We start from the raw sequence: 26,298 nt of genomic DNA on the forward strand, positions 1-26,298 counted from the left end.
TCGAAGAATTGAGTCATGGTAATGTTTAACCCCTAGAGCCATCTATGCCTGAAGGAATATCCACCTTGCATTTCCCAGTTCTGTGAGCTGATAAACTCTGTTTTCTTTTCTTTTAATTATGTTTATTTTCATTATATAAAAAGACTTAAAAGTTTGCACAGTTATGATCATGTTTTATTTTTTACAGATTTACTGAGATAAAAGTTTTTAGTCTTCTAACATTGCTTAAATTTAAGATGTACAATGTGATTTGATACACATAAAAGTGTTGATCACAATAAGTTAATTTAATACATCCTTCATATAATTACTATTTTGTTGTTGTGGTGGTGGAAACATAAAATCTCTACTCTCATTGCAACTTTCAAATATAAAATAGAATTTTGTTAACTATAGTTGCTATGGTGTACCTTAGATCCAGTAGTCATGTATGAATGTGAGAGGTGGACTATAAAGAAAGCTGAGCACCAAAGAACTTGATGCTTTTGAACTGTGGTATTGGAGAAGACTCTTCAGAGTCCGTTGGACAGCAAGGAGATCCAACCAGCCCATCCTAAAGGAAATTAGTCCTAAATATTCATTGGAAGGACTGATTCTGAAGCTGAAGCTCCAATACTATGGCCACCTGATGTGAAGAAGCGACTCATTTGAAAAAACCCTGATGCTGGGAAACATTGAAGGTGGGAGGAAAAGGGGACGACAGAGAATGAAATGGTTGGATGGCATCACCGACTTAATGGACATGAGTTAAGATAAACTCCGGGAGTTGAGTCCATGGGGTCACAAAGAGTCGGACACGACTGAGCAACTGAACTAAACTGAACTGAACCTTAGATCTCCAGAACTTATAACTTAAAGTTTATACACTTGGACCAGTATCTTACTATTTCCCCTACTCCTCAGATTCTGGCAACTATCATTCTACTCTCTGTTTCTGTGAGTTTAATGGTTTTAGATTCTGCATGAAAGTGCTATCATACAATATTTGTCATTCTCTGTCTAACTTAATCCACTTAATATTGATGTCTTGAAGGTCTACCTATGTTGCCACATATGGAAGGATTTTCTTCTTTTTTATGGCTGAATATGCCATTGTGTGTATATATCAATCTATATACATGCAACATATGCTTTATACAGTCAACTGTTGACAGACACATTGTTTCCATATCTTGTCTATTGTAAATAGTGCTGCAATGAACATGAGGATGCAGAGAAGTGAAATTGCTAGATATAGTAATTTTATTTTTAATTTTTTGAGGAATTTCTGTATCACTTTCCATCATGACTGCCTCAATTACATTCACTCCAACAGTGTACTAGAGGTCCCTTTTCTCCACACCTTCACCAGCACTTGTTATCTCTTTGCTTTTTGATAATAACAATTCTAACAGAAATTGATGTCTCATTGCGGTTTCAACTTGCATTAACATTTCGCTACCCCCAGGTGGCGCTAGTGGTAAAGAACCTGCCAGACAAAGCAGGAGAAGTAAGAGACATGGGTTCTATTACTGAGTCAGGAATATCCCCTAGAGAAGGAAAAGGCAAGCCACTCCAGTATTCTTGTCTGGAGAATCCCATGGACAGAGGAGCCTGACAGGTTACAGTCCATTGGGTCGAAAAAAGTTAGACACGACTGAAGTGACTTAGCACACACATTGATTAGTGATGAGTGTTGAGCACCTTTTCATGACTTGTTGCTATTTCCATGTCTTCTTTAGAGAAACATCTGCTCACATTCTCTGCATATTTTTACACCAGATTGTTTGTTATCCAGTTTTTGAGTTCCTTATATACTTTTATATATACTTGCGTTAAGGCCTTATCATATACATGACTTGCAAATATTTTCTCCAATTAGATAGTTTGGCTTTACATTTTGTTGATTGCTTTTGTTGTTCTTTTGGCTATGCATAAACTTTTTAGTTTGATGTAGTCCCACTTATTTTTGCTTTTGTTGATTCTGCTTTCAGTGTCATATCCATAAAGTCATTACCAAAACCAATGTCAAGAAATCTATAATCTTCAATGTTTCTACTAAGAATATTGTGGTTTTGGGCTTATGCTTAAGTCCTTAATCCTTTTTGAGTTCATTTTTGTGAGTAGTATAGGATAGGGGTGCGATTTCTTTCTTTTGCATGTGAATATCATTATTTTCCCATCTTAATTTACTGATCAATTATCCTTTTATTATTGAATATTCTTGTCTTCCTTATTAAGTATTAGTTAAACTTCCATGTGGTTTTATTTCTGGACTCTTGATTCTGCTCCACTGGTGTATATGTCTGTTTTCATGCCAGTAGCATAGTTATAATTGCTATGGCTTCTAAACAAATGTTTCATTATTTATCTATTTACCAAAAAGTATGTATTATTTTATATATGTCTATTGTTTTATATTCTAATGATGATAAAAATACTATGATAATTAGAAAAATAAAATTATTTCCATTTTGAAAGGTAATTATTGAATATGGCTTCTCTCTTTATGTTGGGTTTCAGTGCATTCATGCAAATAATTTTAAAATGGAGATGTATCAGTTCAAATGTAACTAGATTATGAAAGTTTGGTTAATATTTATCTCTTCATTGTTTATATTCTGGTGTTAAAATGTTTATGCTTAATTATTTACAGAAACCTCAAACACTATTATAAACTTAGTCTAAATCTCCTTCCAACTAGCACTGTTTTGTCCCAAAACCATAAAAATAAAGGAGGCAAAAAATGTTCCAGCTTTTCATACCCTGGTGTTTCTCTCAATCTCTTCAAACCATGAAGTCTACTTAGAAATTTTTGACTTAAAAGATTAAGACTGCTCAAGTTATACACTATACAGATGAGGTGAAGTTTTTATTTTATTGTCATTACTGTTTTAAGTCATGTTGAACTAAAAAAATAACTTTAAAATCAAGGCTATTTTTTTTTTCTTTTAAGCTACCAAGCTGATATATAGACTTAGATGAGAGTATTTTATGGTGACTGTAGGTATGTGCATTTATCTGTGTGCATGCATGTGTATGTATTCTAGGGTAGAGTACATGTATATGTGCTGTGTGAGTATATAAATACATACCTTATGCTGTATGTCTGTGTATCCAAGTCTTGTAATGAATATGTATATGTGCTTGTGTGTATCTCGTGTGTGGTATACTAAGAAATAATGTCTAAAAATGCAGTATCTACAATTTAAAATGAAACAATATTTAAGTTTACCCACTTGCAGATACTTAAAGCTCAACATTCAGAAAACTAAGATCATGGCATCTGGTCCCATCACTTCATGGGAAATAGATGGGGAGACAGTGGCTGACTTTATTTTTGGGGGCTCCAAAATCACAGCAGATGGTGATTGCAGCAATGAAATTAAAAGACGCTTACTCCTTGGAAGGAAAGTTATGACCAACCTAGATAGCATATTAAAAAGCAGAGACATTACTTTACCAACAAAAGTCCGTCTAGTCAAGGCTATGGTTTTTCCAGTGGTCATTTATGGATATGAGAGTTGGACTGTGAAGAAAGCCAAGCGCTGAAGAATTGATGCTTTTGAAACTGTGGTGTTGGAGAAGAGTCTTGAGAGTCCCTAGGACTGCAAGGAGATCCAACCAGTCCATCCTAAAGGAGATCAGTCCTGGGTGTTCATTGGAAGGACTGATGTTGAAGCTGAAACTCCAATACTTTGGCCACCTCATGTGAAGAGCTGACTCATTAGAAAAGACCCTGATGCTGGGAGGGATTGGGGACAGGAGGAGAAGGGGACAACAGAGGATGAGATGGCTGGATGGCATCATCAACTCTATGGACATGAGTTTGGGTAAACTCCGGAGGTTGGTGATGGACAGGGAGGCCTGGCATGCTGCGGTTCATGGGGTCGCAAAGAGTCAGAAACGACTGAGCGACTAAACTGAACTGAACTGCAGATAATACTGGGTAATAAAATGGTCTCAATTGCATGTGGGTGCCATTGTAGGCTCAGTGTACAGTGTACATCAGCAACACTTCTGAGATCAATTATATAGGATAATTACATTTCTAAGAATGCTGGATCCAATGTACTATGAGACCGAAGCTCAAATTTTGATAAATGGATTTCATGCAAACATTTTTCACTCTAAGATGTTAAAAATGAAAAATAAAACGCTTAATTTTATTCTACAGCACCACACAGCTGCTTTCTTCAAACTGTTTAATTTATTCTTCAAACTGTTAAATCAACTGTAACTCTACAGAACAATAAAATATGTTCACAGTTTTAAAAGTGGCTAAATGTCCAAGAGATATAATGCTGAAAGCTGAAGAACATGTTAAATTTTAGGTTATTATTATTAATCTTCTTTTGGTTTGAAAATTTTAGAAGTCTTAAAGAAATAAGGAATAATTGCATAAATTTTTCCTATCTTGCTTTTTTATAGCTAGTTTCTTTCTACATTTTCTTTTCCCATTTGTTTTTTATTCAGGTTTACAAAATGTAAAAGAAAGGACTTGAGAAATGATTAAATGAGTCAAAGAAGAATAATGTTTTTCTCTTATTCTTTTATTTTTTTCTTCAGGTTTTATTTTCATGGTTAAATCTTATTTTTGAAAGCTAGTAATACTATTGTTTTATTTTCATTTTGTTTTGTTTTTTCAAAAACAAAATTTTCAGTGTACTAAAATTTTTTTCAAAAGCAAAAATTTCAGTGTACAAAGAATTTCAAAGTGAGAGAAAATAAGAGTATAATTCTGACTTAGAGAAATATTTATGTTAGTGTTGAAAAATATTTTATTTTATTTCCATGGATAATCTACTTTGGGGCATGTACAAAAACACATATAGTAATGTGGGATAAAAACCTTAGGTATTACAGAAAAAAAGAGCAAGCTTTCTGTCAGGAATCAGAAATATATAAAACCAAGGAAACAATCTAGGCTCAATAAAAGGATAAATCTCATTCAATGTGGATATGCATATTTTGATATATAATAAGATTTTATATTTCTTGATTCTATTAGGAACAGAAGAATATATAAGAACTTAAGTTCACTCAAAACAAGAATTACATGTTGAAATCATGTTGAAGTAGATCTATTTTCTCTGGAAAATGTATTTAAGGATCCAAGAGAACTAAAGTGTGAATTCCTCACAAATTATGTTATATTTTATAAAAATTGCTAACCTAAACTGGCTTAAACCCTTTCTGGGACAAGGTGGGATACAGATAAATAATTAATTGACCACATAACCTGGTAAATTTAAGTCATGTTAACTTCTTAAGAGTTTACATTTTTTAAATGTGTCCTGTACTATTCATTAGGATGCTTAATGAACTTAATCATTTTGTATGTATACCCTTGTGATTGTTCTGATGCTGAGATCCAAGAAGCAAGACTTACTAACAGAAAAATAAGAAATGAAACTTTAAAAAGGACCGATCTATCATGACCACAATAAGAACATGCATTTGTTAACAGATCATTTGAATTCTAAGTATTTTTATTTTATATTTATCATAAGTAAATCAGTACTATATTCATAGTATGTCACCTATAGGATGTAGAAGAAAGTATTACTAAGAAGAAAAACAGGGAAGAATTAAGTATTAATCATTAGAATATCAAAGTATAAGATAGGAATGGCTTAATTGGTACCGGGAGGGAGGAGGAAGGAGGGTTCAGGATGGGGAACATGTGTATACCTGTGGCGGATTCATGTTGATATATGGCAAAACCAATACAATATTGTAAAGTTAAAAAATAAAATAAAATAAAAAAATAAAAAATAAAAGCAAAAAAAAATGTACTCATGAAAACACTGTTTGCTTCTGAGTGAAAAAGAAATGATGGAAGAAATAATATGCAGTAAAATAAATGAAAAAAGAAAACTCCATGACTATAAAAACAAATTTATGAAATGAACTTACTTCTTGAATGGCAAACTTTTAGAAGAGCATTTTTACACATTTCGAAAGAAAATGTCCTTTTTTCCCCCACCACCTCTAAATGGCAAATATTTTGCTTTTCTATGTCACCAAATTCATTGAAACAAAGAGTAAACAGAAAATTTAAGAGTGGATTTCCACAAATTGATTGAAATTGAGGAAGTACCTGGGACGCCTATTAAATATTTAGATTCCCAGGTTCTACTTACACCTGTTGAATCTAAATCTCTATAGGTTATATATAAGGTTATAAGATCAGGCAAGATTTGAGAACATGAAATACATAATGAAAACATGCAATATGTTATAAAAGTCACCCATCTGATTGTTTTATACCAACCTTTTTTAAGTGTTGAGAAAAAAAGGACAATCCTGACCTATCATTTTTAATTGTTTTACACAATGTAGAATAGAAAAAAAAATGTTAAGGTTTCTAGGTTTTATTGTCTGGGTACTTACTACAGTTTTCAGCTTTCCTATTGTCCCGAATCACTATCCTTTGGTTGCCTGTGCTGAACAGTGTTGTCCAGTTAACCGTGTGATAATAGCACAGGTTGCTGTTGTCAGTGATATAGATGTTCCCCGCACTGATTTCTTTCAAGGATTGGAATTGTAGAGAAGTGATGCCCTGTTGCTTGAGGATAAGCAAGGAAAGGCCACTAAAGAGAGGGGAGGGGAAAAAATGAAACAAATAGTAATTGTTTTCTGGCCATGACATGCATTATTCAAGTAAAATACGGTTGTCATATCTTACTCCAAAAAGAATGTTAATAGAGCATAAAAAAGAGTAAATAAATAAACCTGTAATCCGAACATTATTTCTTTACAATGCTATTCACTGACACTTTCAAAAGTAATCATTTGACTCCCCTCTCAAAAAAGCCCATCTTTTAGAAATATGAATATCAGTGATATCTCTATTTCTGTGTACATATGTACCACTGACATATCTACTCACTGCCTTTCACAATCTTAAATTCATCAAGAATGAAATCCTGGATTAAGACTAAATAATTATATACATGTTGATAGCGTGATTGTTCACCTATCCAAAATAAGATATTAATTCTACTCTATTAAATAAATGTAGACAGACTTTTAGAGGGTATATATCACAGGAAATGACTATGGATATTTAGCTTTAATTTATACCTCAGCAAACAAAATATAATTATAATAGTTGAAAAACATATACAGAAAGAAGATGTCAAAAATTAAAGATAAGAATAAAATTAAACTAAAACTTAAAATAAATACTCAGAAGGCTTGGATAAATGAGAAAGCATTTCTAAAAGTTAAGTAACTACACTGTGGAAACAAATTATCATTTCAAGGATGCTGTTTTCATTTCAACATGGTCAACTTTGTAATTAAATTCTTTCTTCATTCTCTAAAGAATAACTGTTTCCCAAATCTCAATCAACTTACGAACATTATTTTCTATTTTAGAGATCAAATCTGTCCCCTTTTGCTTCCTTATAAATCTAAATTTGCTTTACTTTTAACACTCAGATTTTTTGCATGTATTATATATATATATATATATAAATGAAAGATGAACTATAATACACATTTATATAATGTGTGTGTGTAGTGAACTGGGATGTAATTCGCCCTCTCAATTCTTTCTTCCCATCATGACCACTCCTAATTGTTGATTACAATTATGCTCATGATGAGCATAACAATGCTTTGACTGAGATTTATAATACTTTATTCAATGGATAGTAAAAATTGGTTCCACATAGCACTATCCTTTTTTATTACATTTACATTTTAGAATCTCTTATAGATATATCTATTTAATTCAATGGACTTCCTGTGAGCTATAATTACAGAGTATTTGATGACAGTATTGATTTTTGACATCTTTCAGATTTAAGTAGAAAAATTAAGCTAAGTCACCCTATATAAATCAACTTTTAACTGTTCATAAATAAAAATTTCATGCAGATGAATTCTAAAGTAAAATAAAAGCAGTAGCTTAATAAATAAAACATATTTTTATTATACGAATAAAAATACTGACATTAGAACTTTAGAACAATAAAAACTTCTGAGCCCTGATTTTCTGTCCATTATTAACCAGCACTGCATGTAGGGTGGTGAACCAATTTCTAAAACATCAGTGCTATGACACTTTGTCCAAATGATAGATTCAGAAACCAAAAGAGAACTTCCTGTTAAAATAGCATTTGTATCCCATACACAGACACCATTACCAAGTTACTCAACTCTATCTTTTACTTATGATAACATATGACTGAAAAGAAGTTACTGTTTTATGTTTCACATTATGTACTCCATACCTGTCAAACAGTAATATTACTTTAATATTACATATACACCTACCTATAGAGTACTCGTCCACCAATGGTCACCAAGTTAGAAAAAACACTGAAGTCGGTCATGTTTGGAGGCCATGACTGTATGTTCAAGAAACCTACAAAACATAGGTGTAACAAAAATTCAGAATGTCATTGTCCTAGTAACAGTGTTTAATAATAATTATTCTGGAGATATGATGAAAATGGAAGGCAAGAAAAGGACAAAAAATATTCCCATTTTTGAACCATTCTATCTCATGTTTTTTCTTTCAAGATTCAATGTCTTACCCAAAGTTTCTGGACTGGAATCCTCAATAGTTAATGAATCTCAAAATAATGAACACGAAGAATGAGTGTTTTTCAGACACACAGAATCATATCACTGTATAGTATAAAGATTGAAATGATTCTTAATTGGATTCATTCTTCTAAAAGCAAAGATATTTAGTCTAACTAGATACATAGAAAAATATTGCTTCAATTTTCCTAAAATCTTTTGCCATCTTCTCTGTACATTTACAACATCAGCTGTCCATCTTGAATCCTGACATTTATGTTTATACCTAACCTTCCTCACCTGATTTTACATTCTTTGATAGCAAGCTCATTCCTAATTCATGTCTATAATCCCCATATCATCCACTCTAACAGTGCTGAAAACATCAGGTCCTCAATAAACATGTGCTAAATGAATCCTACATGTTACTCATTTCCAACAGTAACATTGTGAAAAGTAAATAGGAAAAAAAACAAACAAACATGGGTTCAAAGACCCACTGACATTTTCAAAAACAGTAACATCAAAATTTCAAGGGTATTTTATTTTTCTAGTTCTACAGTTTTCAAAATGTGTACAAATGCTAAGGAATTAAGACACTCATCATTTTAAATAATATTTTTTTTAAAAAACTAGAGTAAATTTTCAAAAATCTTGTTTGCATGAAGGTAAATTTCTAATACAAGATTATTGATTGGCTTAGAAAATCCTATAACATGAATATAATACACTCATGATAATAAACAAATACTTTATCATCAAAAATAAAAATAAAAAAATAAAAAACTAGAATTTGCTTTGAAAATTCCAATACTATGTAATATTTTCAACAAAACACTAAAATTCCCATAGTTTATAGCACAACAAACTCATATAAATATTACCTGTTATCTCTCGGACTGTCCGAAAGACATTCAGTTTCTCTGGGTCTATGGCTTCAATTGCATTGTAAGGGTCCCTAGAAAATCAAGAAAATAATGAAGTCAAATTTAAAATTAGATAAAGGAGTGAAAAATATGAGAAATGTGACAGCAATTATTCCATTCAAATCGAACTTTAATTAGCAATAGAAGGTTGCTGTTGTTTAGTCCCTAAGCTGTGTCCAACTCTTTTGTGACACCAGGGACTATAGCCCACCATGCTCTTCTGTCCATGGGATTTCCCAGACAAGAATACTGGAGTGGGTTGCCATTTCTTTCTCCAGGGGAACTTCTTGACCCAGGGATTGAACCCCCTTTTCCTGCATTGGCAGGTGGATTCTATTCCACTGAGCCACCAGCAAAGTCCAACAGGAAGTTTAGCAATGTTTTATCCAGACTTTTCTATGCAAGATGTGGAAGGGGATCAAAATGTACTTTGAGGACATTTTTATGACACAATATAAATTTTTGATTGAAGGCTATTCTAGATCCAGTGGAATGGTTAGATTTGACTCTCCTGAAGAAATCTCCACATATAGCAATTTCATTTATTAACTGTTTTATTTTGCCTTTAAAAGTCTATTCTCAACTGGGAAAATATACTCTGCAAATAAATTATGTTATGGTGAGAATAACTAACTTTTGGGCTTCTCAAAGCATACTAAACTGCTAAAAGAACTTGTAATTTCATAAGAAGGATATAATGTCATAAGAAGGATAAAAACAAATACAGAATGTAAACATTTTTTCTGTATCTTCACATTGATTATGAGTGCAATCTTGCTCCTATCTGATTTATTTATGTTTACGTTCATAAGACAGGAGCTATTAGCTTTCATCTATATGAATTACACTAACATTTGAAAATAAAATTTATCATAAATTTAATAATACTCAAAAGGTGTTGTGCATTTTGAGGATTTTTAAAAATACCATCTCTTAATGCATACATATATTTTAAAATAAATGTTGATACATAATTGCCTTGTCTTTCCAAAATAAATATAAAATACCTTTAATATTAAATAGTTGATGGATTTCTTTTAGAAGTTTTTGTCTTAAGAAAATATTTTTCATTTAAACATGTTGACCATGCATACTTAAATATTAAGCCAAATATAAACATAACATTCAACATTTCTCAGTAATTCAAGCACTACCTTCATATTTTCTTAAGTAACATATAGTAAATTTTTTAGGTTTTATTACTTTAAAAGGCGTTCTGTGCTATTCTGGTCAAGTAAAAACCTCATACTAACACATACTCTTCAGAGAAAAATTAAATTCCATATATTGGTCATTTCTTCAAGAAAGATCAAACTTCTAAATTCAACTAACGAGGCTTTTTAGAAGTTTGTATCCATCTTTAGCAATCAGCTGAATTTTATCCTTGCTGTGGATATCTGTTGTTTTAGCAGTGTCTGAGAACCCTCTTTTTCATGTGGGAATATAACCTAGGAAACATGATCCATTGGAGGCTATCAGTTGAGGTGTTCTGCAATCCTTGACAAATACATAGGCCTGTCTTTCAAGAATTTGAGTCTGAATCCACTGGCTTTTATTTATCCAGTCATTAGAGCCTTTGGAAATTCAGTATTAGTTCAGCAACCTTGATCTCTGAAACTGCTTTGTACTGACTCTCTTAGGTTGGGTCATAAACATGTTCATTTATACTGTGAACAATCCCATATCTTTTTTTTTTTTTTTAAAAAAAGCTTTGCTTGATGAAATTATTACTTCCAAGTAAAAAAATCAAGAAGTATAATCTATATACTGTACTATTAGTTTAACATGGCATGTTATAAAAGACTTGGAAACACTATAAATGAGTTTCTCTGTAATTCACACATAAACAATTAAGATTTTCCTTAAAGAGGCATGAATACATTTCGAAAGCTTAAAGTTTAATTCAAATATTCTGGCAAATTTGCTCTATTTGAAACTGAAGATATATGGAATGAATATGTATGCTTCTGGTGAATATGGGGCACAAAATTATTGGGAAATCTGGTGAATATGGGTCACAAAATTATATGGGAAAACTCTGGTTGCTGTAATTTTCTAATATGCAAAGACTTCCATAGGCAGGGGAAACGCCAGTTCTGCAGTAGTAGAATGAGCTTTCTACATTTGTTCTTTGATGTAAAGCAATATATAGAACAGCTCTAGTAACATAATCAAATATTCTCGCTTTACTGAGAAACACTCAAAGTGCAGGGCAAACATGCAGTAGTGGGGTCAGCCCAAACTTTTACTGAGAACACTTACAGGTTGCCAGGATTGAAATAAATTCTACACTGTTCACATGAAACCCAATGGACCACAGAAATTTTATATACTTAATTTAGAGATTCAGGACTCTCATAAAATAAGTTGACAGAATCCCACTTACCGCCTTCAAAGGAACCTTAGGGAGTTCCATCAAGTCACTTGAAATCCATAGTATTTTAAAATTGAGAACTTTCCAAGCTAAATGTAGGGTCATGAAAACAAACACTATGTCCACTCTGTGAGTATGTTTGGTGACCCAATAAAGCTCAGAATAATGGGAGAGAAACATATTTTCACAGTTCCATTGAAATCACATTATTTTTTCCACCAAACTCATAATCTGTTTCCCATTATCTATCATCATTACAAGTCTTTCATCTAAGCACTTTCTTATTAGTGTCAGATTGTGACACAGCATGGGTATGCTTATTTGGTGAGCATTTTATTGCTCTTAGCATACGCACATGAGCATTGTTAGACATGACAAAACATGAAAGGAAATCCTATGATAACCCTGAACACTGAATTTTGCCTGCAGTTTCCATTCTAAATAAGAAAATAATAGTGTCTACTTTATTTCTACCAAGGGTGGTATTGTGCTATAAAGTGAATATTTCCTTGAACTCTTTCATGCATTAACATTTTAATGACAACTTCACAGTAAATTTATTTTTAGCAGAAATTTGATTTTGAAATGTATAATCTCATTTAATTATGGGTTTTTCCTTTCCATTAGTTTAAAGAAATACCCTAGCTATTTTAATCAAACGATTCAACCTATCAAAATCTAGTTAGTTAGAAGACTGAGGATAATGAGAATTAAGTGGAATAAACCATTTTGTTAATTTACTAAAAGCTTTCTGTTTATAATATCTCATATTATTCACCTCCAAAATCTCTCTGTCTATACACATACACATTACATACATGAATACACATGTGCCTATACATAACTATCTGAGATCTACTCAATTAACTTTATGTTAATACCCTAAGATGAAAGAGTAAGGCTTCAGAATATGTTTCATGTTGACATGAGACTAGGAACGAGGAATATACCATCTTTCATACATATATTTGTCCTGGAAATACCTTATATATTATGCTCGAGACACAATAATATTAATTATAATGTTACATTTAATTGCTATAATTAAAGACCTGAGGTAGGAAGTATGATTTGTCATAAAGTAAATATTGGCATAAAGATAAATTTGACTTTATTCAGTTTCCAATAGTCTGTGAAATAATATCTGTTACACTATATGCTGTGCTATAAATCAAATACTAGATATAGTCACTGAGATCTGCTTTTGAACTGCCTTTTTCTCTAAATGTTTTAAACTTTCTTTAATTCTGGTTGGGGGGGGCTTTAGTTTTTTTTTGTTGTTTGTTTTGTTTTGTTTTATTTTTGTTACTTTTCATTGTCTTTCTCTTCTTTCCCTCCTTTTCCCATCTTTTTCTTTCTTTTTTATACCATTTATTAAGATTTACTCTATTCTACATATTGGACTAAACACTTAAAAATATATACATATATTTGCTTTGAATGCCTACAATACCCAGAGGAGGTAGTTATTTATTTTTAATCCAGTTCTCAACTCCATATGGGAGGACACTGAGTGTTTGACATGGAAACCGCACAGTTCAATGTCGATTGTCCATGGTAGAGACTCAAACCAAACTCCAGTCTGGTCTGGATCAAGTTAATCAAGTAGAACATTTGACTCTTATTTTTAAGAGAAACTTGGCTTACCTTTCTATTTCTAATTCATGTGAGTTGATTTTTATAATATTTCACTTAGTGTTCTCCTTGAAAGTCTGGATTAGTCTGATGTTTTATAACTCTGCTCATATTTGTGAATGTATGGTCACCTGGGACATCCATCAAGAGGTTTCAGTTATGATTGAGATTGAGGGACACTACAGGATTTAGTAATAATCTCAAGCCAAGTTAAATACCTTTCAAAGCAAAGGATTGCTTTATGTCTTGAAGCGCCTTAAAATGCTTCACCCAGTTTAGAAACTCATGTGCACAAACTTCATAGTGTATCATATTTTGTGTATAATTCTGTAGTAATGTTGCCTCTATTCATACTACAATATTCCAGTGTTCATCTGTTTCTTTGCATTTTATTTCCCCATACTTCATGTACAGAGTGACTTCTAATCTTCCCTCCTATAAATCCAAACTTTTATGACAAAAAGTAGCTGATCATTTTCCTATCAATACATATTTTATTAAACATTACTTTTAGAAATTCTTCTCTAAATTACAATTATAATGACTTTATAAAACTATGTTTGTAGGTAGAGTACATAATCTATGACTTTTATTTCAAAATTGAGAATGAATTTAAATTGAAAATTTAAATTAATATTTTAAAATGAATTAAATTTTATTTCAAAATCTAATATAAAAATGATGGATGTTGGGCCTGATTGTAATAAAAATCACTTGTCTAAAGCAATTCATGAGACTATGTTTTTAAATCTTTCCCCACGCAGATGGACTTGAGGTCCATTCATTTATTATTAATATATCCATGTGGAAGCAGTCAATGTGAATTGATGGCCTGTGTCTTCTTATTTCTCCAAAGACACTGTTAACATAATATGATCTTTCATGCACAGTGATATTTGGTTTTACAAAATACCTAAATTGTGGATATTTGTTTTACTAAATGATATGCATATGTTAAATTATATAGATGAACTTAAATATTGGCCCAGGCCTCTTACCCAATGGAGCCAAGAAGGCAAATACAACAAGTAAATGGATATAGAGGGCCAGTGGGAACTATGGTGAATTCAATTAAATGTGTCCCATCTCAAATGACTAGTACCACCCAGCTCCAACAGATTGTTGCCACGCAAGAATAATCATGTGCATATTTTTTAAAGAGATTTTAAATCTGGACCATATTTAAAAAACAAAAAGAAGCCAAACAACAACAACAGCAACAAGAAACACGTCTTGGTATTTCTGGCATACATCTATAGTTACATTTTAAAGTAAAGAAATGCTTTATGTACTAAGACCTAAAGTAATTTATTTGAATAGAAAGGAACATTTGTTTTATTTATCTTGCTGTTCCTATTTGACATATTTATTCATAATGTGTTAAATTGTTTTGCTTCTAGAACTGTTATATGTTTAGAGTAGGTCTTGAATTGAAATATGTGAGTGATATTCTTTTTCTGTAGCCTGTAGCACTAATATTTAGGGATTAGGTAGTGATATAGACAAATAGATAAAATATAACATAAAAATATTGACATTTTCATTGCAATTGAAAGAATACAAATTTGGTCATTTTTCCCATTAAAACCAGCAGATGGTTCTAGAATGAAGAAGCCTAGAAAATGTTACAGTTTTTATCGCTAAAATGAAATCCATTTAATAGATTTCTCACAATAGTACTAAATTCCCAACTCTAAAACCTAAAAAGATACAACAGGGCAAAGAAAATACCTGAAAGCTCACAATTACAACTTACTGACTTTTCTATGTGATACATTAAATAAAATTAATTTATGTCATCTTGAACTAATTGGGTTAGGGATTTGAATGAGATTTCCCACTTTATCCACTGATAGTGTTTCCCTAAATACATCTACAAATGTGTCAAACTCACTAAAATCTATGGATTTGAAGAGAATATCCTATAAATACATCTTAGATTATATAAAATCGTTATTTTCAAATCCAGGTAGTCACCAAATTTATAATCTGGATTGCTCTTGCAAAATTTGGCTTACAATTACCACTGGTGAAATCTGACATTGATTTTGCTGGAAAAACACATTAATACATCATGGAACCCTGTGTCAAAATGAATCAGACTGAAAAAACTAAAGAATCTCTTAAACTCTGTCTATATTTTACAATAAAATTTTCAATAAAAATGTAATACTGACCCATGAATACCAGTGACAAGGAAGATCAAATTCCCATTGATTTTGGTGCAGTTTATGAATTTGTCAATGTTACTGGAATCCACGGTCTGAGCTGACATCAACGATCCTGTGCCAATGCCATCACAAGCTGTAGAAACAAGACCAGGGAGTTGAGAAAAATTTTCTTTAGTCAATAAAATGCATTTTCATCATAGAATGACAGTACAAAATCACTACCTTTTGGGCAAATGTCAGTGCAAGGTTTACACATTTTAATCCCATTTTCTTCTACTTCCATCTTGGAACTAGGACAAGCACGCACACAGGAACTGGAATCAACTACAAAGTTATCTGATAAAAAAAGAAAAAGGTAAATTTAGTGATAATGTTGATGTTCAGCAATAGAATTTAAAACAAAGTATTTTAGGGTTTGAACATTATTACCCTTTGAAAATGATAGTATGTATGTTTCTTTTCCTAAAACAACTCCTGTCTAAACATATCAACCTGAAATAGCATCTATGAGTATCTACATTCCAATCCAAGGGCAGCATGTGTTAACAACATTTGGTACTTGCTTGGCTACTGCTCCACATCCTGAATTGCCCCCCAAGATTAGTGAATTTCTTTTATAGTCTTAGGAAACTGCATGACATTTAGTTTGCGTTTTTCAATAGTTCCGCTTCATTTCATGCCATGATGCAAGTTGGAAATCTAAAAATACTTCAAGTTACATGAAGCACAAATGAAGCTGAAGTTAAACTGCCTTGGATGAAGGGAGTGTACTTTATATCACAAGAGGAAATGTTTAAAATATGTTCATCTTTCAATGGAGAGCTGTAGAAATTGTCCCATAGCTTCATATAAAGAAAAAAGATGAAATTTGGAAGGGCAGTACTTTAGGAAAGTGAAAGCGTTAGTTGCTCAGTCATGTCTGGCTCTTTGCGACCCCATGATTTTAGGAAAGGTTACTAAATAAACCAAGAATGTCTAATTATTTGCCATGGTGAAATGTTTAGAAGTCCGGTGATCTGGGATATGCCAAACATTCCCTTCAAAAAATAAGGACAAATTATTGCATCCATTTCTACAATAAATGGAAAACACAATATCTGCCAGGCTACTTTTGGGTTTTGAAGGCAGCATCCTTCCATGTTTGGAAATACTGTTTCTGGCAGTATTTAGTAGTCTAGAAGGCTTCTGACTTTGAAGGGACCCAGAGCAGGAAAGGCATACAGTGCAAGTCTAGGCTGGAGGGCAAGCAATCCTGCTACTTGGATCACAAAACCCATACATACTTCTATAATATTAGAATATTATAGAATATTCTAATATATTAATATTCTAACATACTTATTCTATAACATTAGAAGTTTGTATGGTGGGAAAATATGCCATGTGGAGTTATGGCAAGTTTCAAATGGAAAATCACATCAGAGACCTCTAGGAATTATACCCCATTTAATAAATAACTTCTGACATGCTTGTGGGTCATGGTAGAGATGGACTACCTAACCATGGGTAATTGATTGATCATGTAGTCCAAATTGCCCATCACAAACAAAGTTTTGTCAAAACCCATGACATCATAATTTTGAGTAGGGCCAACGGCAATACACTGTAATATGGAAGCAGTGAATTTGGAATTGATATGAGCTGGGGCACTCACATAGTAAACTGCATAAGCAGGTGTTCCAAATCCCTACATTATCCACTGACCACTGTGCTGGCACCTTTTACTAAGTTCATATCTATAGCTACATGGGGAACCAAGAGAGGGCAAGTATGACAAGAGGTCAGAGGGGTACAAAAACTAATCTTGGGATGTAGGTGCAGGCAACTGAAAATGCATGGTACCTTCCCTGCAGCCTCAGTCAGGAGTGGACTGGAAAGAGTGGCAAGTAAAAATCCTACCAATGGGCATAGTTCTGGGTAGTGCAAAGGATCCTTTACTTTGTATGGAATAAATATGACCCAGGTCTGATTCCTGGGTCCGGAAGATCCCCTGAAGAAGGGAATAGCTAGTATTCTTGCCTGGAGAATTCCACAGACAGAGGAGCCAGGTGGGCTACAGTCCATGGGGTTGCAAGAGTCAGAAACAACGGAGCGACTAACACAACAGCAACGATGTGAGCAGTGGCTTGTTCTGAGAGAAGAAATGCTAGAAGATCTGGAACTGGAACTGAAAGCAGTCTGGGGTAGAGGGATATATTTGAATCCATGGGAGTGGGTATAAAGTGTGATGATCTTTGTATTTTAAGTTAATATCCACTAGAGAGCATCTGTCACAGAAGAGACACCTTGCTAAGACTGTATCACAGCCTGAGCTCACTTCTTTTCCTTCTCTCATGGGTCCTGATCCTGAGAACACTCTTTAACAACCAAAATCTCTGTAGCACGGGAACCCAAACTGTAATAGAAGTAACCATCCTTTCTGCAAGGTCTTTAGGAATACTTCTTATTTAAAAAGTCCACATTTTTGTAGCAGCTTATGTCAAATGAAATAAATAAAAAAAGATTATAAGTATCTTCATAAAAGTTCAGGTTTTGAAGTCAAATAAGTTTCAAAAAATATTTATTGTTTAGGTTTTGAATTTCAAAGTTCTGGATTAGGAATTGTAGACCAGTATTTAGAAGCTAAACATCTTGGTTTCCCAAGATAGCTACAGTTTAGCATTGGCAAGGTCCCTCAAAGATTTGAATTTTACATAGATAAATAATGAAGCGCTTTAAATTAGTGTGTAATTGGATAGACCTAAATTAATACATAAAAGAAAGTTTATGAGTTACTATAATTACAGTAACTGGGCATGTCATTTTAAAAAACAGTCCTTAGATTTTGACCTCTTGTTGTAATTTAGGAGTTGAGAGACTTCAGAGCCACTATGAAGGATATAGTCTAAGAATAAGGAGGACATTTGTCTAAGAAAAGGAAAAAAATTTGTCATCTAGCCTCATTCTATGATAGATACTCTTATGCCCTGTAGTTTGCAAGAGAGTAGATAGTAAATATAGGGTAACTTTTAGATGAGAAATTATCAGATTAAAACCATGAGTTTGGTTATAAAATTATCTACATACAAATGCATATATATGTTTATGCATACATATGCATATTTATTCTTTTAATCAATATAAAATAATAATGGCTGGAATTATCATTGCTTTCAAAGACTTGTTTTTATATACTATTCCTATGAAACTTATTCCCTATCACTTTGATCTTTATATTATTTCTGGGAAAGAGAGAGGGTACATTTGATTTTCCACGTTTTAAAGAGGAGAAAAGAGAAAATTAAGTGGTAGTGGTGGTTTAGTCGCTAAGATGTGTCCAACTCTTGCGACCCCATGGACTGTATAGCCTGCCAGGTTTAGCTGTCCATGGGATTCCAGGCAAGAACAATGGAGTGGGTTGCCATCTCCTTCTCCAGAGGATCTTCCCGACCCAGGGATCAAACCCGGGTCTCCTGCATCGCAGGAAGATTCTTTACTGACTGAGTTACAAGTGAAACCTAGAAAATTAAGTAGTTGATTAAAATTCACACAGTGAATAAGTGGCCAAAGCTATAATCAAAGCCATTCTAATCTCACGTCTCTTACACTTCCTATTCCATCCTATGCACAAATCAAAAAAATAAATATCTATGTGATGTAGAATGTAAAGTCTTTTAATTTACATGGACAAATGAGGTTTTTTTTTTTCAGCCATCAAAAAAGTAAAACATCAAAGAAATGTCTCAGTGGTCTCTCCAAGCAAAGAAATTGACTTAAACAAATATCAAGACATATACTATTCTTGATAAAAATTAAGCTGGTCATTTTGAATCCCCAGGATGAGGTTTCAATTTGGTAAAGATTCCTTAACAGGCCCTTTATATCCATGGTTATTGTTTTAAAATTATATCTGATGTCAAAACTATTTTATATATTCTATTACAAATAAATAATAATATCACTTTAGGTGAAAATTCATTATTATTATAAGAAGACCTTGTTCATTACATAGTTTGCTGCTACTTAATCATTTTTCTGAGGACAGCATCATGTGCAAAAATATTGACATACAATGAAAATAATGACTTTAGAAGTCAATGAATGACAATGTACTCTAACCTTAAACATGTTACTCATTTGCTGAGACTATGAACCAATCACTTTAATTTTTTGAATTTTAATTCCTTTATATATGAAATAATAATAATATCCATACCAAAGTAATTTATGATATGTCACAAGTTTCAAATTATGATGTTTCCATGAAATTACTTTGCTTTAAAACAATGAGTTAATTAATTTGGCTAGTCTTATTTTGTTACTTACGTGGGCACTTCTTGACACAAAAGGCTCCATAGGTGTATTTTGCATTGAAGTTATGCTCCAGTTGAAAGGTAGTGGGATTGTAGACAAATGTTTGTGGACACTGAGTAACACATGCTCCACTGTCATTGAAATTCATGCATGCCTGCAACACAGCAAAAATTAATTTCATTTTTGAAACAACCTTCATAATATTGTTAAAGGGACACTGTTACAACAGTTGTGTGATAAGGTGTATTAATTGCTTAGCAAATATCAATTTCATAAAAACTGGAAACTATGACAATTTTTTAGTCATCAGGATTTATTTTTTAAGTTAATGTTTGTTTTGTATTTCTTAATTTTAAAAAACTTATTCCAGCTCACCAAACATACCTTCTACAGTTACTAATGTTCATATTTCTTGGTGTCTCTCCATAAATTTCTAAACTGGCAATTTATTTAAATTATTAAAGTTAGATTATAGTGAAAATTTATTATTCAAAGGGTTTGTGCTGAGTTTTAGAGTCTGGCAGTGAAAACTAAATATCCAATTATATAGGCTAGAGTTTCCTTAAAGCTGGTATTTGACGAATTAGGTGACTCAAGTAACCTTGTAAATCTGTTCATCACCATTGTATAGTGAGATAACCTTGTGATGGTCATTCAAACTGAACTTAGAAGTCTCTGTCAGGTGACTAGCCAAATGTAAATGTAGTGGGATGTGATGCCAAAATGTAAAGAAGTAGCTATACTTAGTCCATAATTGAATAATATGATACCTTTTTCCTATATGGTCATACCTTTTCCTAAAAGTCAAGTTCAAATAAATTTGTTTCTGCTGATTTATATATTTTTCCTGAGACTTCTATTTGTTAATATGTTCAAATGCATTTGAAAACAATTAAAAACAATTGTACCACCCAGAAGTTAGGTATTTGATATAAAAAAATAAATAAAAAGTACATATATAAGTATATAAAACATGTGTTGAGCAAAAGAGGAGATGGACTAATTCTCTTAATTAGACAATTTAAACCTGCATAGGAATACTTTAGGCTTTGGAAGGCAAGCTAATGTGAACTCAAGCTATATTTTACATATCATCATAAATTAGATGTATGGTTATTAATAAGCACTAATTTATTCTGTTTCCTCAAAACATTTTCTTAATCAATTGTTATTTTAGCAAGCACTTTATCACAAACATGACAATTCCCTGATGATGGTCTACGAGATGCATAATCAGAACGAGACTCACTGATGATACATTATTCACTAAGATGACACTTTCCAGGAAGAATCTATTAAAAACCAATCTAGAAAACTCAGTAAGCTTTAATTTATGGCTATAAAACTTCATGTGTCCTCATAATTGCTTTACTAATATATTTTATACAGTGTTGCGCACAGATTACTTGGCAACAAAGGGACATAAGCCAGAGAGATCAAACAAGTTTACCTTCCAGACAGTATACAAAACAATAACTTACACCAAGGACTTGGTCGGCATCCTTGAACATTCTCTACTAAATGCTAAAGTGGAATCAGTGGACCATTCCATAAAAGTAATGAAATGAGAATTCTGAAGCTCACTCAGCACTTTGCTTATCGTGATAAGGGAACCATGAAAAAAAATTCAGTGAAAAACTTCTAAGTGAAAGTTAAGAGCTATTGTTCATTTTTATTGTTAGTACTATTTTGGAATTGCTAACACAACCCCTGTTCAGCATCTTTCAGATCAAGCTTATATCCCATGTCTGGTGAGAGGTAAGGGAACGAGTCTCAGTTCAAGGTCTGCTGAGCATCTTCTGTACATTTTTAATATTTCCCTCTCCTTCCTTTTTCCTCCCTACTCATTTCTATAATACATACTTTGTTTCACTATAAAATTAGGACAGACAAATTAAGTTTTTTGTGACATTAAGAGAAGTAATAAATTACTGTGTTTCTATATCATGAGAGGTATAATCTATGGTTTGCTTGAGCAGAATTAAGCGCCAATTTGAAAAAAAAAATATCCTCAGTTCTAAATGCATCTGTGTTTTCTATGGATATTTGATGTGGAGGAACAAAATATATTCCTGTGTACATTTTAGCAACAAAAATTGTTTATTATTTTATGATTTTTGGCTTAAAATGAAACTAATGCTCTGTGTGCATGAAACTGCATTAACTGTAACTCACAGAATGGCCTGTATGTGTTCAATGGAATAGAAAGAACTTTATCAGGGATATCAAAAAGTAATTAAAAAGTGGCCCTGACAAGCTGTAAATGTTAATTCTGAGGATGTAAAAGTGTCCTCTTCTAAAATAAAAATCACACAGATTAGCATATACATTGCTTTAAGCATGCATTTATAAATCTTATAAATTTTGAATAATATTAGCTTGTAAACAATATAAACTATAAGACAGTTTAATTCATAAATTTATCTGCTTTAATCTTGAATTTATATTTGAGAGATAAAATACGAGTGCCCCCACTCAGAAGACTCAACTCAGTGAGGCAACAACATACACAGGTAATCACAGTAAATTTTGGAAGGATACTGTTATCTTTTTTAAAGATATTCAATATGTTCTCCTTTATGTTGTCCAACTAAGTCTCACTTGTAATATAAACTATATCAGAAAGGCATAATACATTTATTCTAGGACAGAACAATCCTAGTTAATCAATAGCCACCCAGTAAGAGAATGACTTTCAGGAAATCACAGCATCTTTCTTAACCCTAAAATAGTAACATCTGATCTTATCTTGTGTGCATGCCAAGTCGCTTCAGTCATGTCTGACTCTTTGTGATTGTAGCCTTCCAGGTTCCTCTGTCCATGGGGATTCTCCAGGCAAGAATACTGGAGAGAGTTGCCATGCCCTCCTCCAGATCTTCCCCACCCAGGGACTGAACCTGCATCTCACATCTCCTGCATTGGCAAGTGGGTTCTTTATCACAAGCGATGTTAAAGATTTGATGTATCTGAGTCAGACTAGGAGGAAAGGGAGGATCAGAAAGTGAAAGGGAGAGCTGCCAGACTCACAAAGCAGTCGGTGTCCTTCGGTCCCGAACAGCCCCCAGCACATTCTCGGTGACAGCAATCACTCACGTAGGGTCCATAGCATCTGCCATCACACTGTTCCGCACACACGGTCCTTGTCACTGCAGAAGACAGAGAGAGTGCCTCATCAAAGTCAGCTGCCAGGTGATTTGGAGTAGCTGAGAAAAGCTGAGCCCTGGAATAAGTAACAATTTGCTCAACCATCACTGACTCAGCTCAGCAAACATTTACTGCTTGAAGTTGGCAATTGGTCAAAATTACTATACAAAATCCTTCAAAATTAATACATGAATTTGTTTTTAGATTCATTCTTTTTCAAGCAAAGACAGTGCTTTACAAAAATCACACAATTAGGAAGAAAGAATCAAATTTAGAACTGAGAGGCATTCTGGCAGGTTGCTAAAAATGGAGTCGGCAGCAAAGTCTATTTACAATGTGCACCGTGAGGGCCTACAGCAGAAAGGGTCCCCAGAAAGGGGTGCCTGATTTTTGCTAGCCAATGCAAAGAATGAAAACATAAACTCTTACATGATTCACATTATACCTTATATCATTCCTATCAGATAGATAGATGATGGGTGATAAATGGATAGGTAACAGACAAATAGGTAGGCAGGTAGATAGATAAAGAGATAGACAGACAAAGATAGGTAGATAACGCCTCTGTAGTAGCAAACATTTCTATTCCTGAGATTTAAGTGAAATTTCTACCAAAATTTCTCAAAAAGAGGGACTTAACAAGGAGTAGAGCAATATCCTCGAAGAAACAGGAAGGAGGGCGGAAGACATATTCATAGTAAACACAACAAAAACTTCCTTTAGTTTTTCTTATAACATTCTTCAGTCTTAGTTGACAGCATCATGCTGTCAAGGTTTACTTCAGTAAATCAAGCTATATACACTGGACAACAAAATCATAGCATTAAGGGACACATTTCTGCTTATCATACTTATTCCAAAGAGATATTTTAAAAGTATATAAAGAAATGAATTATACAACATATGTGTAACACATCATTTCTTGGTTCTGTATTTCTTCAGCCTTGTTTCTTCCCACCTTTTTGAGTTCTTCAAAGTTTCCTTCACTGTTAGTACAGCAAGACACGATTCCTTAAACTTTAGTGTTCCTCAGAGCTGGTCTTCATATGGATTAAGAGCTCATATACTTGGATATAATCATTCATCCTCTATTTCGTATACTATCTCTAGGTAGACGACATTAGATTCAGATCTGAAATCTCTATCAAGATGCAACATGCATTTCTCATTGTCTGGAAAATTCCCTATTTATATGTACACAATGGAATGCATTTTTTCCCCACCTCTACCATAGAGTGTCTCTCTCTTATTTGTTCCCTTATCTCAATTACTGATAACATCATCCATCCAACACTTCAACTAAAATTTTGGATATGTATTCTAGTTCTCCTTTTCCTCTACCCTCACTTTTCACACCTAATAAAATTCCCAAGTACTACCAATCGATGTTCTTCTTTTCTTCCCTGCTCTCTATGCCAACTTCATTCTGAGATTTATCTCTAAATATTGCATAGCCTTCTAAAAGGTCTCTCAGGTCACAAATAACCCTGTATGCTATAATAAAAGTAATGACTTGAAAATATAAGCTGTTGCATATAAATCAGTGTCCGTCCTTTCTCTGTATGAGCCTTACTTTCCAACTCTGCAATAGAGCTGTAAACCCTTAGCAAGGGATAAAAGTCCTCCATCAATTGACCACCATTTATATTTCTACTGGCATCTCTAACTACTCTCAATCTGATCTTCACATCCAGACACACAGAAATACCACTTGTGATCCTCAGTTCCTTTCATGATATGCATTTGTGATTTTCACTGCCTTGTCACAGTATATTCCTTCATGACAAAAAATAAAATAAACTGTCTTTTCTGTCTAGCAAATATTCATCCATAAGATCAACTGAATGTTCTATTTTTGTTCTGAAACCTTTTCAGACACAGCTCCATGTTGAGTTAATCTGATGTACATGCTTCTGAATGACCAAGCAGGTGAAGTTAATACATGAATCTATAAGCTCTGAGTGTCTGCTGCTAAGTCACTTCAGTCGTGTCCGACTCTGTGTGACACCATAGACGGCAGCCCACCAGGCTCCCCCGTCCCTGGGATTCTCCAGGCAAGAACATTGGAGTAGGCTGCCATGTGAGGGTCTAGGATCATTCAAACTCAAATTCAAATTTTGTTCTTGTGATATGACACATTATCTAACCACTCTGTATTTCACTTCACCATTTTTAATATGGGATTAGTATGAATTCCTATGTAATGGACTTGAAGACACAAATAGAGATATAGGTATAGTGCCTAATATGACTCCTATTAATAGTGCTCAGCAACCATTAGATAATATTATTGTGCTTATTGTAACATATTGTAGTTTATTTTTTCCATGTCTGCTCCCCCAGTAAAGTAATAGAGCATTTTATTGAAGTATATCATCTTATTCATGTTTACATCCCTGGTATTTTGTTTGGCAGTTAATAGACACTAAATAAGTATTCCCTCCAAGTAACAAATGTCATATAATGCCAACTCAGAAATATCTGTTTATTGAGTACATAATGCACTTATTAGAGGAAAAGGAAATATATTGACAGTTAAATGGGTAGGGCACTAAAAATGTAAACAGACAAATATTAAAATACTAAGAAACAGAGTATATCAAAATGAAAATATCTTACAATTATTGTTTGTATCTATTATTAGATCCTTATATTCTACCATTGATTATTTCATGATTCCATAGATTCACTTGGGTCTTTTTCAATTGAACATGATGATGATATTCATAAACTATATAATTTTTATATTTTTCCATTTGACATTATTACATCCCTCCCTATGTAGTCAACAAATAACAAATAAAGTTTAAACTAAAACAGTACTTGAAATCATCCTCTCTCTTGTTTTTATTTTGTAAAAATTGTCATATGATATTTCATGTAAGTTTAAAGGTTTTGAAATAGAACAAAATTTCAGATCTCATATATGACAGCATATTTGATATTTGCAATTTAGGTAATTATTTTGAAGTAAGTAATTTCTTCTGTAAATATTCTAGTATAAAATACTACAAAATAAGTCAATTTGACCTGCCCCTAAACCTTCAAGTCTTTGCTCTAATCTCACCTTCTCAATGAAGTCTATCCTTAGTTAATACATAATTTAAATCCTTTCCAAACCACTGATGCCTTATGGACTTTCCTCCTTCTCTCTCTTCCTGTCCTCTTCCCTCCTTCCCCTTCTTCCCCCTTGTATCTCTGTTATAGCATCTATCACCATCTAATATATTTTACA

At 32.9% G+C, this 26,298-nt stretch overlaps 1 protein-coding gene across 4 annotated transcripts in view; it reads right to left on the bottom strand.

The window, feature by feature from the left end:
- The window catches only part of ERBB4 (erb-b2 receptor tyrosine kinase 4), a 1,293,114-nt gene that overhangs the window by 319,424 nt on the left and 947,392 nt on the right, over positions 1-26,298 (bottom strand). For all 4 annotated transcript variants that reach the window (XM_055573359.1, XM_055573357.1, XM_055573360.1 and 1 more), the window contains exons 6-12: positions 22,947-23,065; positions 19,932-20,073; positions 15,849-15,962; positions 15,633-15,759; positions 9,405-9,478; positions 8,269-8,359; positions 6,376-6,575 (exon numbers count right to left, since the gene is read on the bottom strand). In XM_055573359.1, the coding sequence (XP_055429334.1) occupies positions 6,376-6,575; positions 8,269-8,359; positions 9,405-9,478; positions 15,633-15,759; positions 15,849-15,962; positions 19,932-20,073; positions 22,947-23,065 (867 nt within the window). The remainder of the gene's footprint in view (positions 1-6,375; positions 6,576-8,268; positions 8,360-9,404; positions 9,479-15,632; positions 15,760-15,848; positions 15,963-19,931; positions 20,074-22,946; positions 23,066-26,298) is intronic.

This window comes from Bubalus kerabau, chromosome 3 (assembly GCF_029407905.1).
Source record: "Bubalus kerabau isolate K-KA32 ecotype Philippines breed swamp buffalo chromosome 3, PCC_UOA_SB_1v2, whole genome shotgun sequence".
NCBI classification, from domain to species: Eukaryota; Metazoa; Chordata; class Mammalia; order Artiodactyla; family Bovidae; genus Bubalus; species Bubalus kerabau.